This window comes from Elephas maximus, chromosome 1, assembly GCF_024166365.1.
Source record: "Elephas maximus indicus isolate mEleMax1 chromosome 1, mEleMax1 primary haplotype, whole genome shotgun sequence".
In the NCBI taxonomy this organism is placed as follows: domain Eukaryota; kingdom Metazoa; phylum Chordata; class Mammalia; order Proboscidea; family Elephantidae; genus Elephas; species Elephas maximus.
This window is the reverse complement of record NC_064819.1, coordinates 89,613,371-89,627,882: the sequence shown is the minus strand read 5'-3', so window position 1 is coordinate 89,627,882 and position 14,512 is coordinate 89,613,371. Positions and strand designations below refer to the sequence as shown.

The following is a 14,512-nucleotide window of genomic DNA, read 5'->3' as shown; positions in this document are numbered from 1 at the left end:
TGTGTAGGGAGAGGTGATATTTGTAAAACATTTCAATGAAAAAATTAACAGGACTTGGTGATAGGAAAGAATCTGGTGATTCCAAGGCTTCAAACACATGTCCTGGGGAGTGTTAGAGATAAGGAAAAAGCAAGCTTAGTTTTGGATATTTTGGATTTGAGATGATTGATCATACAGTATAAAGGCATTAGAATCAGTTAGAGACATATGACTTGAGATATTGGACTGGAATTATAGATCTGAGTATCACTGAAAAAGGTGGGGTTGAGAGATAAGGCAGTTCACTAAGAAAAAATGTAAGCTAATTTATACCCAGAGTTTTATACACGTTCTTATTTTTATAATAACTCCTCCAGGTGGTTAGTATTATTCCAATTTAAAACTGAATAATGAACCAAATCAAAAGACAAAACAAAACAAAAACCCGTTGCGGTCGAGTCAATTCCAACTCATAGTGACCCTGTTGGACAGAGTACAATTGCCACATAGGGTTTCCAAGAAATGGCTGGTAGATTTGAACTGCTGACCTTTTGGTTAGCAGCTGAACAGTTAACCATTAGTGCCACCGGGGCTCCGAATAACAAACTGGTGAGGTTTAATAACTTGTTTGAGATTACATAGCAGGTAGTGAATTAGAATTTTAACCCATCTACTCATTTATAACTAACTAAGTAGTTAGTTAGAATTTGAATCTATCTATTCATTTGTCTCCCCACGAGTATGTAAGTTTGTTGTACTGTGGGGATTTGCACGTTGCTGTGATGCTGGAAGCTATGCCATCAGTATTCAAATGCCAGCAGGGTCACTTATGGTGGACACGTTTCAGCTGAGCTTCCAGACTAAGACAGACTAGGAAGAAGGACCCGGCAGTCTACTTCTGAAAAGCATTAGCCAGCGAAAACCTTATGGATATAGGCGGAACATTGTCTGATATAATGCCGGAAGATGAGCCCCTCAGGTTGGAAAGCACTCATAATACAACTGGGGAAGTGCTGCCTTCTCACAGTAGAGTCAACCTTAATGATGTGGATGGCGTCAAGCTTTCAGGGCCTTCATTTGCTGATGTGGCGTGACTCAAAATGAGAAGAAATAGCTGCAAAATCCATTAATAACAGGAATGTGGAATGTATGAAGTATGAATATAGGAGAATTGGAAATCATCAGAAATAAACTGGAATGCATAAACATTGATATTCTAGGCATTAGTGTGCTGTAATGGACTGGTATTGGTCATTCTGAATCGGACAATCACATGGTGTACTACGCTGGGAATGACAACTTGAAAAGGAATGGCATTAAATTCATCATCAAGAACATTTCAAGATCTATCCTGAAGTACAACGATGTCAGTGATAAGATAATATCCATATGCCTACAAGGAAGACCAGTTAATATGACTATTATTCAAATTTAGGCACCAACCACTAAGACCAAAGATGAAGAAATTGAAGATTTTTATCAACTTCTGCAGTCTGAAATTGATCAAATATGCATTGATAATTACTGGTGATTAAAATGCAAAAGTTGAAGACAAAGAAGGATTGGCAGTTGGAAAATATAGCCTTGGTGTTAGAAACCATGCCAGAGATCACATGATAGAATGTTGCAAGACCAATGACTTCTTTAATTGCAAATACGTTTTTTCAACAACATAAATGGCAACTATACACCTAGACCTCACCAGATGGAGTACAGAGGAATCAAATCGACTACATCTGTGAAAAGAGTTGATGGAAAAGCTCAATATCATCAGTCAGAAAAAGGCCAGGGGCTGCCTGTGGAACAGACCATCAATTGCTCATACGTAAGTTCAAGTTGAAACTGAAGAAAATTAGAACAAGTCCATGAGAGCCAAAGTATGACCTTGAGCATATCCCACCTGAATTTAGAGATCATCTCAAGAACAGATTTGACACGTTGAACACTAACGACCAAAGACCAGATGAGTTGTGGAATGACGTCATACATGAAGAAAGTAAGAGGTCATTAGAGAGGAAAGAAAGAGAAGACCAAAGTGGATGTCAGAAGAGACTCTGAAACTTGCTCTTTAATGACGAGTAGCTTAAGTGAAAGGGAGAAATGATGAAGTAAAAGAGCTGAACAGAAGATTTCAAAGCACAGCTTGAGAAGCAAAGTAAAGTATTATAATGACATGTGCAAAGGCCTGGAGGTAGAAAACCAAAAGGGAAGAACATGCTCAACATTTCTCAAGTTGAAAGAACTGAAGAAAAAATTCAAGCCTCAAGATACAATATTGAAGCATCCTAAAGAGAAAATATTAAATGACACAGGAAGCATTAATAGAAGATGGAAGGAATACACAGAGTCACTATACCAAAAAGAACTGGTCAATGTTCACCCATTTGAAGAGGTAGCATATAATCAGGAACTGATGGTACTGAAGGAAGAACTCAGAGCTGCAATGAAGGGAGTGGCAAAAACAAGGCTTCAAGAATTGACTGAATACCAATTGAGATGTTTCAACAAATGGATGCAGCATTGGAAGTGCTCACTCACCTATGCCAAGAAATTTGGAAGACAGCTACCTGGCCAACAGACTGGAAGAGATCCATATTTATGCCTATTCCCAAGAAAGACAATCCAAAGGAATATGGAAATTATTGAACAATATCATTAATATCACAAGCAAGTAAAATTTTGCTGAAGATCATTCAAAAGCAGCTGCCGCAGTATATCAACAGGGAATTGCCAGAAATTCAAGCCAGATTCAGAAGAGAAAGTGGAATGAGGGATATCGTAGCTGATGTCAGATGCATCCTGGCTGAAAGCAGAGAATACCAGAAAGATGTTTACCTGTGTTTTATTGACTATGCAAAGGCATTCGACTGTGTGGATCATAACAAATTATGGATAACACTGAGAAGAATGGGAATTCTAGGACACTTAATTGTGCTCATGAGGAACCTATACACAGATCAAGAGACAGTTGTTCAAATAGGACAAGGGTATACTGCTTGGTTTAAAGTCAGGAAAGGTGTGCATCAGGGTTGTATCCTTTCACCATACTTATTCAATTTGTATGCTGAACAAATAATCTGAGAAGCTGAACTATATGAAGAAGAATGGGGCATCAGGATGAGAGGTAAGACCATTAACAACCTAAGATATGCAGATGACAGAACCTTGCTTGCTGAAAGTGAGGAGGGCCTGAAGCACTTACTGATGAAGGTCAAAGACTACAGCCTTCAGGATGGATTACACCTCAACATAAAGGCAATAAAAATCATCACAACTGGACCAATGAGCAACATCATGATAAATGGAAAAAAGATTGAAGTTGTCAAGGACTTCATTTTACTTGGATCCACAGTCAACACCTGTGGAAGCAGCAGTCAGGAAATCAAAAGACGCATCACATTGGGAAAATCTGCTGCTAAAGCCCCCTTTGAAGTGTTGAAAAGCAGAGATCTCACCCTGAAGACTAAGGTGCACCTGACCCAAGCCATTGTGTTTTGGATTGCCTCATATGCATGTAAAAGCTGGATGATGAATAAGGAAGTCCCAAGAAGAACTGATGCCTTCGAACTGTGGTGTTGGCAAAGAATATTGAATATACCATGGACTGCCAAAAGAACGAACAAATCTGACTTGGAAGGAGTACAACCAGAGTGCTCCTTAGAAGCAAGAATGGAGAGACTACATCTCACATACCTTGGACATATTATCAGGAGGGATCTGTCCCTGGAGAAGGACATCATGCTTGGTAAAGTAGAGGGCCAGTGGAAAAGAGGAAGACCCTCATGGAGGTGGATTGACACAGTGGTTACAAGAGTGGGCTCAAGCATAGCAACGATTGTGAGGATGGCGCAGGGCTAGGCAATGTTTCCTTCTGTAGAACATAAGGTCGCTATGAGTCAGAACTACTTGATGGCACCTAACAACAACAACATTCATTTGTCTATCCAATGGACATTTATCGTTTGTCCATATAGACTGGGCACAGTGCTAGATGCTAAGGATTAAGGGAAGAATGAAACCTGGTCCCATCCTTAAGGGTAGTAGAGCCCAGGTTTGTCTGTCTTCAAAACCCAGGCTGATCCGATACCCAACGCTGCCTATTTGCATATCTTACTCCCCCATGTCTCCAGAAAGTTGAATGGAAGGAAAAGTGGACAGGACATGGAGAACAAAGATTTTTATTTAATCTTCATTCATGTATTCATTCCTTCATTACAATGTATGTGTAAAACATTCCAAATCCAAATAGTGTTATTTGTGTAATGCCCCTGTGTATTACTTGTACTTTGCCAAGAGATGGCCACTGAGCCTTTTCTTGTTGTGTTCTAGGAGGTTAGAAGGGGAAGATGTGATTTTCCCCATTACACAGATGATATTTTTAAAAGGATAGGTAATATACCAATGGCTATTTGGCCAAATGGCAATTTATTTTGCCAAGTGTAGAAATTCAGGTCTCTTGGCCTATTTCATGACAAAAAGAGCTACCATTCTTTTTAGCTTTCTGGGGAAAAGAAGGTAGAGGTCAGGGGGTATGGGTGTAGGGATTGAATGAAGGACTTTCAATATGTGAAGGGTATTTCTACAGTTTCCACTGAAAATATTCTAAGATGCAGTGGACTGAAAGCACACCAGGATGACACACTAAAGAAAAAACTTCTTTGTTGACAGGAAGGTGTGAGACTAGGGGGAGAGCGTGAGAAGGCTGTGGCTTTATTTTTTCTGGGATCTTTCAGAATTAGAACTGTTAGGTCCTGAGTTAACTCCCTTGAGAAAATCTGAAGGATGAGAGAACATCAGCGTAGAACATCAACTCTTCATGAAAATGTCCACGTCTTTTTTTTTTTTTTTGCTCTATCTCTACCTTCTGTCCTTTGCTATTCTCTATCCAAAGTATTTATTAAGCCTCTCTCTGTTAGTACTTCTGAGCTAAGAAAAAAAAAAAAAAGCAGCTGTGTAAACTAAGACTATTGTATCCAGCTAATTCCTGCTGTAGTTTAGTAGCCTCCAACCTAAGACAGATACATGAGTACAGTCAAGATTTTGAATGTACGTATGCTTAACCTGACAACATGAACACAAACTATCCATTCGAGTCAAAATGTTGGAGCTGGGTGGAGAGGGAGCCAGAATCAGATTGAGATCCCCCTCCTTACTCACACGTACACATTCCAACCCTTTCTTCCCATCGTCCCTCCACAGACATCCCAGGAGTTTGTGGAGAAACTGACTAAACGACTAAAAAGACACCCAGAGGAGACAGGAGGCTTCCAGGAGGCACCACTGGCTTACGATGCCATCTGGGCCTTGGCGTTGGCCCTGAATAAGACATCTGGAGGTGGCGGCCGCTCAGGCGTACGCTTGGAGGACTTCAACTACAACAACCAGACCATTACCGACCAAATCTATCGGGCAATGAACTCCTCATCCTTTGAGGGTGTCTCTGTGAGTTACGGCAACTTCATTTACACTCCCCTGTTCTCCTTTAGGGAAATCCTGGTGGCACAGTGGTTAAGAGCTATGGCAGCTAACCAAAAGGTTGGCAGTTCAAATCCACCAGGTGCTCCCTGGAAACTCTATGGGGCAGTTCTACTTTGTCCTATAGGGTCACTATGAATTGGAATCGACTTGACAGCAGTGGGTTTGGTTGGCTTGGTCCTCCCTTAGAGGGGCCCTGGTGGCACAGTGGTTAAAGCACTCAGCTGGTAACCAAAATGTTGGTGGTTTGAACCCACAGTCCTCCATGGGAAAAAGATGTGGCTGTCTGCTTCCATAAAAGATTACAGCTTTGGAAATCCTATGGGGTGATTCTACTCTGTCCTATAGGGCTGCAATGAGTTGAACTCTACTTGATGGCAATGGGTTTAGCCCTCCAGTAGGGAGAGAGAGACTCCCTCAGAGGCTCCTTCTCCTAGAGACATGCATTCTGTTTTTCTCTCAGCTCCCCTTCTGCAATTATCAGTCTAGTGCCAGGGGAGTAGGGACCCCTATCCAGGAAAACCCATGAAAGACTAGAGGGAAAAAAAAACCAGCATATTCAGTTTCTTTCAACTCTTCCCTCATTTCTTTTCAAACTAGACTGGATATTCATGAGTCAGATGAGAATCATGGAATTTTAAAAGAAGAAAAAGTCTAAAAGATCATCTTATTCCTTTTAAAGTGGGAAAATTAGTGCCCTGCGGGATTTAGTGACTTGCTTAGGTTACATAGAAGCCATGTCTCCTGGCACTCGGCCTGGGGATTTTTCCTATTCAAATCTCACTGACTAGGCTTCTTCTCAAAAGAATAATGTTTCTGAAATCTAGGGTATGGGCATCTGGGGTATGTCCTATATGCAGGCAAATGCCATAAATAGCATTCATTCAGAAGCTCAGTTACATCAAAAACATAAGGATTGAAAGAGCCCTTGATGTCCCCTTTTCTCTTCTGCTTTTATCCCCTTTGCCTTCTGACACATGTTTGCCTCCCTCAGGGCCATGTGGTGTTTGATGCCAGTGGCTCTCGGATGGCATGGACACTTATTGAACAGCTACAGGGTGAGTGCTGGGGCAGGAGGGGTGGGGAGGGCGGGGGGCCAGGCTAGAACTGGGATAAGACTCCCCTCTGGCAGGAGAACACCCAGAGACATCACAGGGTTGCCTGGGTGCCTCTCCCCTTCTCTTGCAACTGTGTTCATCAAGCTTTTAAATAATAATAGTAAAAAACTCTGGTAAGGATGTCTCCTTGAGTTCAGTGGTTATGTTCCTGGAAAGGAGCATGCAAACCGAAAACAGCCATTCGCTTTTTCCCAGTAAATTCTGTCTTAGTTTCCTAGTGCTGCTATAACAGAAATGTCACAAGTGGGTGGCTTTAAAGAGTGGGAATTCATTTTCTCACAGTCCTGGAGTCTAAAAGACCAAATCAGGGTCTCAGTCATGTCGATTCCTTCCTTGTTGGTAGCCCAGGGCATTCCTTGATTCTTGGTGATTCTCCCATGGCATCTGTCTTCCCCAGTACATACTTGCTTCTGTATTAATCTCCTCTTTTTATAACTCAGAAGTGATTCGACCTCATTAACATAGCAAAGAAAACCCTATTCTCAAATGGAATTTTCTATCCAGAGTTATAGGGGTTAGATTTCTGATACATATTTTGAGGGACACACTTCAACCCATAACAGCTTCCATTTTAATTGTAGAAATTTCCCCTTGGCTGGGTTGGGTGGAAAAGTTATTGACCTGTCAGTGTGTACGCATAGACTCAAGGGAAGTTGAATCTAGGAAACTTGCTATTTTTTTTTTTTAACAGAATCCATTGAATTTCCTTTTTATATAAACAACTACTCCTAATGTATAGTGTGTATAGTTTGGCTTTTCTTTAGTGTATTTTCTTGAATGTTAGCACACTTAGGTATTTGAGAAACTTCTGAGTTAACTTTCAACTCCACCCCCACTTGCGGCCTCGTACAGCATGGCCAAGAGAGCCAGTTCTTGGCCTCCCATGAAAAGCATCTTTCTCCCCTTCTCCACACCTCCCACATCCTCTCAGATCTTCTTTGTATCCAGAATGAGAGGAAATGGATTTCAGCCATAGTGGAAGGGGTGTGAGTTGGCTCTTTAAAGAAGAGTTATGGGAACTAGGATAGCTCAGATCTGGAACAGAAATCTTAGGAGTGACTGAATTGTACTTAGTGGTTCTTTACGAGGCAGATGTAAGTTATCTAAGGAATTAGAACACAAGCCAACGGCAGAGAGATTTCTAAAATTAAGGTGAAAGCCAATGGGAAAATAGATCCTGTGATTGTTTCTGTCATGAGAGGGTGAAAAAGCAGAAATCTGTTTAAAGCTTTAGCAACAAGACTCAATGTGAGAGACATCTTGCAGGGAGAGGTGTGAGCAGGGGAATGGGTGGCAGATACTGTGGAGCCTTCCTCACTGAAGGATTTTAAATACGTAAGATATTCTTTTGTATTTGTGTTGCCTTGGAAACTGCATTGCTTTTAAGGCAAGTTGCTGATTCATGCAGCCCGTCTGAGGTCCTGCCAAGCATCCTTCAGGGGGTCAGGTGAAGGTAAAATCAGACACAACAGTAGAAATGGCGTTAGGAAAATAGGAAGTGGAGAATGCCTAGGAGCCAGTCTGCACCCACCCGTGGTCACTCCTTCTGTTGTCGTCTACCCAGGTGGCAGCTACAAGAAGATTGGCTACTATGACAGCACCAAGGATGATCTTTCATGGTCCAAAACAGATAAGTGGATTGGTAAGTGGCTTCTGTTCATATTTTCTTTCAACTCCTGTGAATAGCTTAGAAGAAGGGCCATCCATTTGAATGAGGGTGGAATATGGCAGGGAGATGGGGCTTGGGCTGAGTTAAAAGAAAGTGAATACAACCTCCAAGACATGAGTAGGGGAGGCTGGTGTATTCAGAGAGGGAATAGGCGGTTGGTAGCAATGTGCTTTTAAACATAGAGCATTGCTGGGGTAACTGGGGATTAGGGGCAGGGGGTGGATGAGGGTGGGAAATGAAAACTCCATTTGGGTTCCCCAGAGGTCCTGGTGCCTTGATATATCTGAACCAGCTACTTCAAGCCTAGAGCTGCCTTGTTGTCTTTGTCAGGAAAAGAGTTACTTAAGCTGTAGGAGGGCCTGCAAGGTGTCATATCATTATCTTCCGCTAAAATGTGCTTTTTAATGAGAGAAAGTGAACAACTGTTCCATGTGTGCCTGGTGGATTAAATTATAGGAAATAGGAAAGATACCGAAGGTAGATGAAAGGAAGGACCTAGAGATAAATTGTAATCCCTGGATGGAGCAAATGGTTAAGCACAGGGCTGCTAACTGAAAGCCTGGCAGTCAAGTTCACTCAAAGGCACCTGGATAGAAAGGCCTGGCAAGCTACTTGTGAAAAATCAGCCACTGAAAACCCTACATGGCATAGCTCTACTCTGACACACATGGGGTTGCTGTGAGTCTCAGTTGACTCCATGGCAACTGGGTTTGGATGGGAGGCTCAGCCCTTGAATACAGCTACGATCTTCCCAGCACTGCTGAAGTGCAATTATTATTTTTTTTTCTTTTTAATGACTTGAATTTAGGACAGTGTTCTGCATTGCTATAAATGCTGCATGGCCTAAATTACACTTTTTTTTTTTTTAGTGAAGCAAATTGAAATTAATTAGGTTTTTTTTGTGAACTCTTCAACAAATTTGTACTTTCTCTTAATAACAACTGAAAACACCTTTGGGACTATCACCCTACCAGGGTTAAAGTCACAGATTTGTTTTGTTTTTTTTTTTTTTTGGCTCAGTGTTAGGAGGCCAGACTAGATACTTGAAGACCATTTAGCTTTATGATTCTGTAGTTGTCTTCAGCAGCTTTGGATTTGGGTTGTAGAAGACTTCATAAAATGAATTCTCAGCTACCCCCTTCTCCCTCCCATCCCACTTCGGTAAAAGAAAGAAGAACAGAACAGACACACAATAAAAAAAACATCTCTACAACTTTGGTGATATGCCTTAGCACTTCCCAACCTCTGGACAGAACATTCGCTCTTTTCACCATCTCATTTCTAATTGCTTCATAAGAGCCTCCAAGTCACTGAGCGTTCCATCCACAACAGCCCCTACTCAGTGGAGCGAGGGCTCAAGTCCTCAGAGTCAAGGACGAGAATGTCCACTAGCTCCTTTGTCCTCTGCTCCTTTCTCCTACCTCGTCTTCATTCCTTTTTCCTGCCTGCTTCTCCTCCACTCTTACTCTCCCCCTTGTCATGCAGGCGGTTCCCCCCCAGCAGACCAGACCCTGGTCATCAAGACATTCCGCTTCCTGTCACAGAAACTCTTTATCTCTGTCTCGGTTCTCTCCAGCCTGGGCATTGTCCTAGCTGTTGTCTGTCTCTCCTTTAACATCTACAACTCCCATGTCCGGTAAGTTTCTCTTCTGTCTTCATTCTGACTTAGTCTTTTTCCTGTAACCACTGGGGATGGAGGTTCGGGGGGAAGTAGATATTACCCCTATCCCTGCCCCCAAACAACTAGCTAGAAAAAAAATTCCTTTGGGGCTAGGTAAAAGGAGTTCCTGGGTGGTGCAAATGGCTAAGCACTGGACTACTAACTGAAAGGTTGGTGCTTCATATCCACCCAGAGGCACCTCAGGTGTAAGGCCTGGTGATCTGTTTCAGCCTGGAAAACCCTATGGAGTGAGTTCTATTCTGCACACGTGGCGTCATCATGAGTTAGAATCACCACAATGGCAATGAACAACAATGAGAGAGGCATGGGTCCTGAGTAGAGTACATGCCAGCAGGGGTCCTGTGCTGTTGGGAAACCCTCTTACAGCTGCACCTCCAGCTCCCTGCTACAGCTGGCTCTCAAGGCTCTGCTCCTGCTCCATGCCTGTCTTCCTTTAGTCCTGTGACACTGAGTTTAGGGTCAGCCATTGTGTGGCATTTGGAGAGCTGAGCCTCCCTGAGGAAGGGGTTAACTCTGCTCTTTCTCCCTTTCCTACCCTCCCACCTCTGCCCTAGTTATATCCAGAACTCACAGCCCAACCTGAACAATCTGACTGCTGTGGGCTGCTCGCTGGCATTAGCTGCTGTCTTCCCTCTTGGACTGGACGGTTATCACATTGGGAGAAACCGTTTCCCCTTTGTCTGCCAGGTGAGAAGGAGGAGGTGGCAAATACCTTGCAAAATATGGCTCTTCAGTCACCCTCAGGGACACCTTCCATGATTTATGGTTCCCTGGCCTTCCTTCTGCATTTTTCCAGACTGTTATTGCCATTCCTTCATTCTGGCATCACCCCTCTGGTCTCTGTCTGGCTTTGCCCCTTCTTTCTGTGCCTCCAAACCTTGTTCATTCTGTAGTTCGTGTGTCAGTTGCCATGGCATGCCTTCCAGAGAAGAGGAGAGCGGTATTGAAGACGAAGGAAGGAGTGTGCTCAAAGAATCCCTGAACAATGGTGGCCTGTCAGCAGCGTGGGGGCACAGAACCAGAACTGCAGACTTCCTGTGGGAGCTGGGGTTTGGAAGGACAGAGACAGAGAGCTAAAACGATAGCCATGGGAGTTGGAGGGAAGGGGCCACTGGCAGACAGGGAGGAGGGCTTCTGGGATGCTTGGGACGTGGAAGGCTCTGGGGTTTGGGGAAAGCCTGGCTTCTGTGATCAGCAGTGGTATCTGTGTGGTTCTCTGTAATGCTTGTGGGAAAAACACACCATTTCCTCTACTTTTGCCTGACCTTACTCCCCCTTTTTCTTCTGCCCCATGCTTGTCCTCATCGTGCCTCTGTGCACACGACATTTGAACACACATCCACAAACTATAGCTCAGCAGAGTTATCTGTCCCCAAGGAGACCCGAGTGTAGTGGGAGAGGCAGACAACTATCTGGAGTGCAGTTTGAAAGGTGCTAGCATAGGATCTGCACAAAGTGCTGGGGGAGCAAAGACGAGAAAGCAGCTCACAGTCTGTGGTCGAGTGGCCCCTACAAAGGAGGTGGCATTTGAGTCTTGAAGGGTGCATGTGAATTTGTCAGCTGAAGAAACAAAGACAGGAGAGTGTGGATCAAGGAAGTGTGAGCAGTTGAGCATGGTTGGAGCAAGGGGCAGGTGGGGGCTGAAAGAGGAGCCTGGATAGCTGGTTGGGACCATGTTGTGAAGGGCCTGTGTCACATCATGAGGTGTTCAGGCCATGACCTGTAGGCATTGAGGAGCAATCAGATGTGTTTGGCCATTAAAACCAGGAGCTTTTAACAAGAACACCTGGTAGAAGATGGGTGGGAGGAATTGTTGAAGGTAGGGAGACCATTCCCTGTGGACCTCCTCAGCCCCTGTACCATCCTGGTTGTGTCCTTCCTGTTTTGTCATCTCTTCCCTGCCCATACTTCCCACTGTGACCCTGCCCTTGTCTACCTGTGCACTCTCTCCTTTCCTAGGCCCGGCTCTGGCTCCTGGGCCTTGGCTTCAGTCTGGGCTATGGCTCCATGTTCACCAAGATCTGGTGGGTCCACACGGTCTTCACAAAGAAGGAGGAAAAGAAGGAGTGGAGGAAGGTGAGCTTCTTCCTGTTCTCACCCCTCAGCTCCCGGGGATAACATAGACTCCTCTGCTTAGGGGGTTTTCCCCTGACATGCCTGTGCTCCATGTGTTCACCAAGACCCTAGAACCCTGGAAGCTGTACTCCACGGTGGGCCTGCTGGTGGGCATGGACGTCCTCACTCTTGCCATCTGGCAGATTGTGGATCCGTTACACCGAACCATCGAGGTACTGCTTGAGCGGAGATGCTGGGGTCAGGAGGCTGAGCAGAGCTCCCTGGTGGTCAGGGTCCAGGAGCTGCGTGTGGTCTTGAGGAATAAAGCTACACCATGAAAGAGTGCTTCCTAGGCTTCTGTACCTCAGCAGCTCTTCCCCTCCTTTCCTCTAGGAGGGTCCTAGAGGCCTCTGAATTACTCTGAAGAAAGGCAGGATATGGTGGGCATCTGGGAAAGATGTGTAGAATTTCCAAGCATCCTGGGAAGTGGGGAAAAAGCACTTGCAGTGTGTTCAGTCAAATGCTCTAGGCCTAGGGTGAGATTTGGCATTAGTATTGAGGGTCTCATAGGAAGGAGGGGGCAGAGCTGGGAGTCAGGCACTGAGCAGAGTTGGGGAGCTTGGAGGAGGATGACAACCATCTTTCCCATGGCCCTCTTTCTCCCTTAGACTTTTGCCAAGGAGGAGCCGAAGGAAGACATTGACGTTTCCATTCTGCCCCAACTGGAGCACTGCAGTTCCAAGAAGATGAACACTTGGCTTGGTGTGTGTGATGTGGGTGGTGGAAGAGAATGATGCAGCAAGGGCAGGAGGGGTGGAAAAAAACAGTAGGTTTGGGAGGAGAAAGGTCTTTGGGAAAGGAAGCAGAGACCTTATGTCAGCACACTTTGAAGTCCTCCTCTTTGGCATCACATGAATCTTTTCTGAGAATAGGGGCGAGTTGGCTGTTTGCTGCGAAGAGTTTGGGGGCCAAAGCAGAGATGAAGCAGAACTTGAATTCAACCTAGGGAGTGAAAGAATGACCTCATCCCTATTCTCTGACCTGAGAACATCTCTGTCTAGTCAGCTCCCTAGAGTAAGACTGGGGTTGTGGGGTCACAGATTTGGGCCCCTTTGTTTTGATTTGTGGCCATGAATGGCAATCCTATCCTCAGCCTGGAAAGTCATCTTCCTACCTGGAGGGTAAGTGGGTGAGACATTGTGTGTGGCCCAAGGTCACCCATTCACAGCTGTTCAACGACTCTTGCCTGACTGACAGCTTCTCATGACCATCATCTTCCTGTGTGCGAATTGACTTCTAATCTGAGGAGGAAGATGTGAGGCCTGGGCTAGTTGAGTGGATGCTGGGGTGGGAGTGGGGCCTAAGGAACACAGACAGGGAGGGGTGTGCTAGGTCAGAAGGGCTGGATTGGAGAGGAGGTCCGCCTTTCCATGGTGGAGCTAGAATAAGGAGCAGCAGTAGGTGAAGGGCAAAGACAGAACATGAGGATGGAATGGAGGAGCAGGGGAGATCCTGTTGCCCAAGTGACCCTTTCCTGCCTTCCTAGGCATTTTCTATGGTTACAAGGGGCTACTGCTGCTACTGGGAATCTTTCTTGCTTATGAGACCAAGAGTGTGTCCACTGAGAAGATCAATGACCACCGGGCGGTGGGCATGGCCATCTACAATGTGGCGGTGAGCTGCCTGAACACCTGGCCTTTGACCCCGTGGGCCTACTATAGCAAGCACATGTGCTGGGTTGGGGAGAATCAGGAGATGTGGGATCAGGTGCCTAGAATCCTTAAAAAGTTCTTTATGCGTCAGATTTGTAAAGCACTTTATAGTTCACAAAGCCCATTATAGGCAATATTCCATTAATCTTCATGGAGACACCCAATGACACAGATGTTAGTATCTGCACTTTGTAAATAAGGAAACTGAAACACTGAGGTTAGATTGCTTGTCCGTGGTCCACAGGCTGAAATCTAGAATCTGAATGGAGGTTTCCTGCCTGTGTTTCCATTCTGCTCAGGTTATCCCCAGTGACTGGAGAACCCTGAATGTGTGTATAGAGATCCTTGGAGTTGTTGCCTTTAGGGAGGGGTTGCCCTAGAGCTGGGAACTGGTTCAGGAGAATTTAAATGGGATTCTTCTCAATCTGGAGTTGAGGATGATCTTGAACATAGATCATTTTCAAATAAAATGACCACCAGGCAACTGTCCTCAGAGACCCTCTACTGGGGGAAGAAATCCCTGAATCTTTTCTGAACTTGCAGACCTAAAAGTCCACAAACACTATGTCCCTCTAGGTCCTGTGCCTCATCACTGCCCCTGTCACCATGATTCTCTCCAGTCAGCAGGATGCAGCGTTTGCCTTCGCCTCTCTTGCCATTGTTTTCTCCTCCTATATTACTCTGGTTGTGCTCTTTGTGCCCAAGGTGAGGCTCTGGTTAGCTCCCACCTTGTCCAGTCCCATATCTGCTCTGTCCCTTCTTCCCAAGACTCTGCTCCTCTGCCCTTCCCTGACTTCTCTTCCCACATCTTCCCTTTTTTTGA

General features: G+C 44.8%; 1 protein-coding gene across 9 annotated transcripts in view; it reads left to right on the top strand.

Annotated features, from left to right (window-relative positions):
- GABBR1 (gamma-aminobutyric acid type B receptor subunit 1) overlaps positions 1-14,512 on the top strand; it is a 33,918-nt gene that overhangs the window by 14,664 nt on the left and 4,742 nt on the right. For 8 of the 9 annotated variants that reach the window (XM_049877861.1, XM_049877499.1, XM_049877680.1 and 5 more), the window contains 10 exons: positions 5,179-5,421; positions 6,449-6,512; positions 8,137-8,214; positions 9,727-9,877; positions 10,477-10,609; positions 11,882-11,998; positions 12,103-12,210; positions 12,646-12,739; positions 13,524-13,651; positions 14,266-14,394. In XM_049877861.1, coding sequence (XP_049733818.1) covers positions 5,179-5,421; positions 6,449-6,512; positions 8,137-8,214; positions 9,727-9,877; positions 10,477-10,609; positions 11,882-11,998; positions 12,103-12,210; positions 12,646-12,739; positions 13,524-13,651; positions 14,266-14,394 — 1,245 coding nt within the window. The remainder of the gene's footprint in view (positions 1-5,178; positions 5,422-6,448; positions 6,513-8,136; positions 8,215-9,726; positions 9,878-10,476; positions 10,610-11,881; positions 11,999-12,102; positions 12,211-12,645; positions 12,740-13,523; positions 13,652-14,265; positions 14,395-14,512) is intronic. The other variant, XM_049877772.1, reaches the window with a different exon arrangement.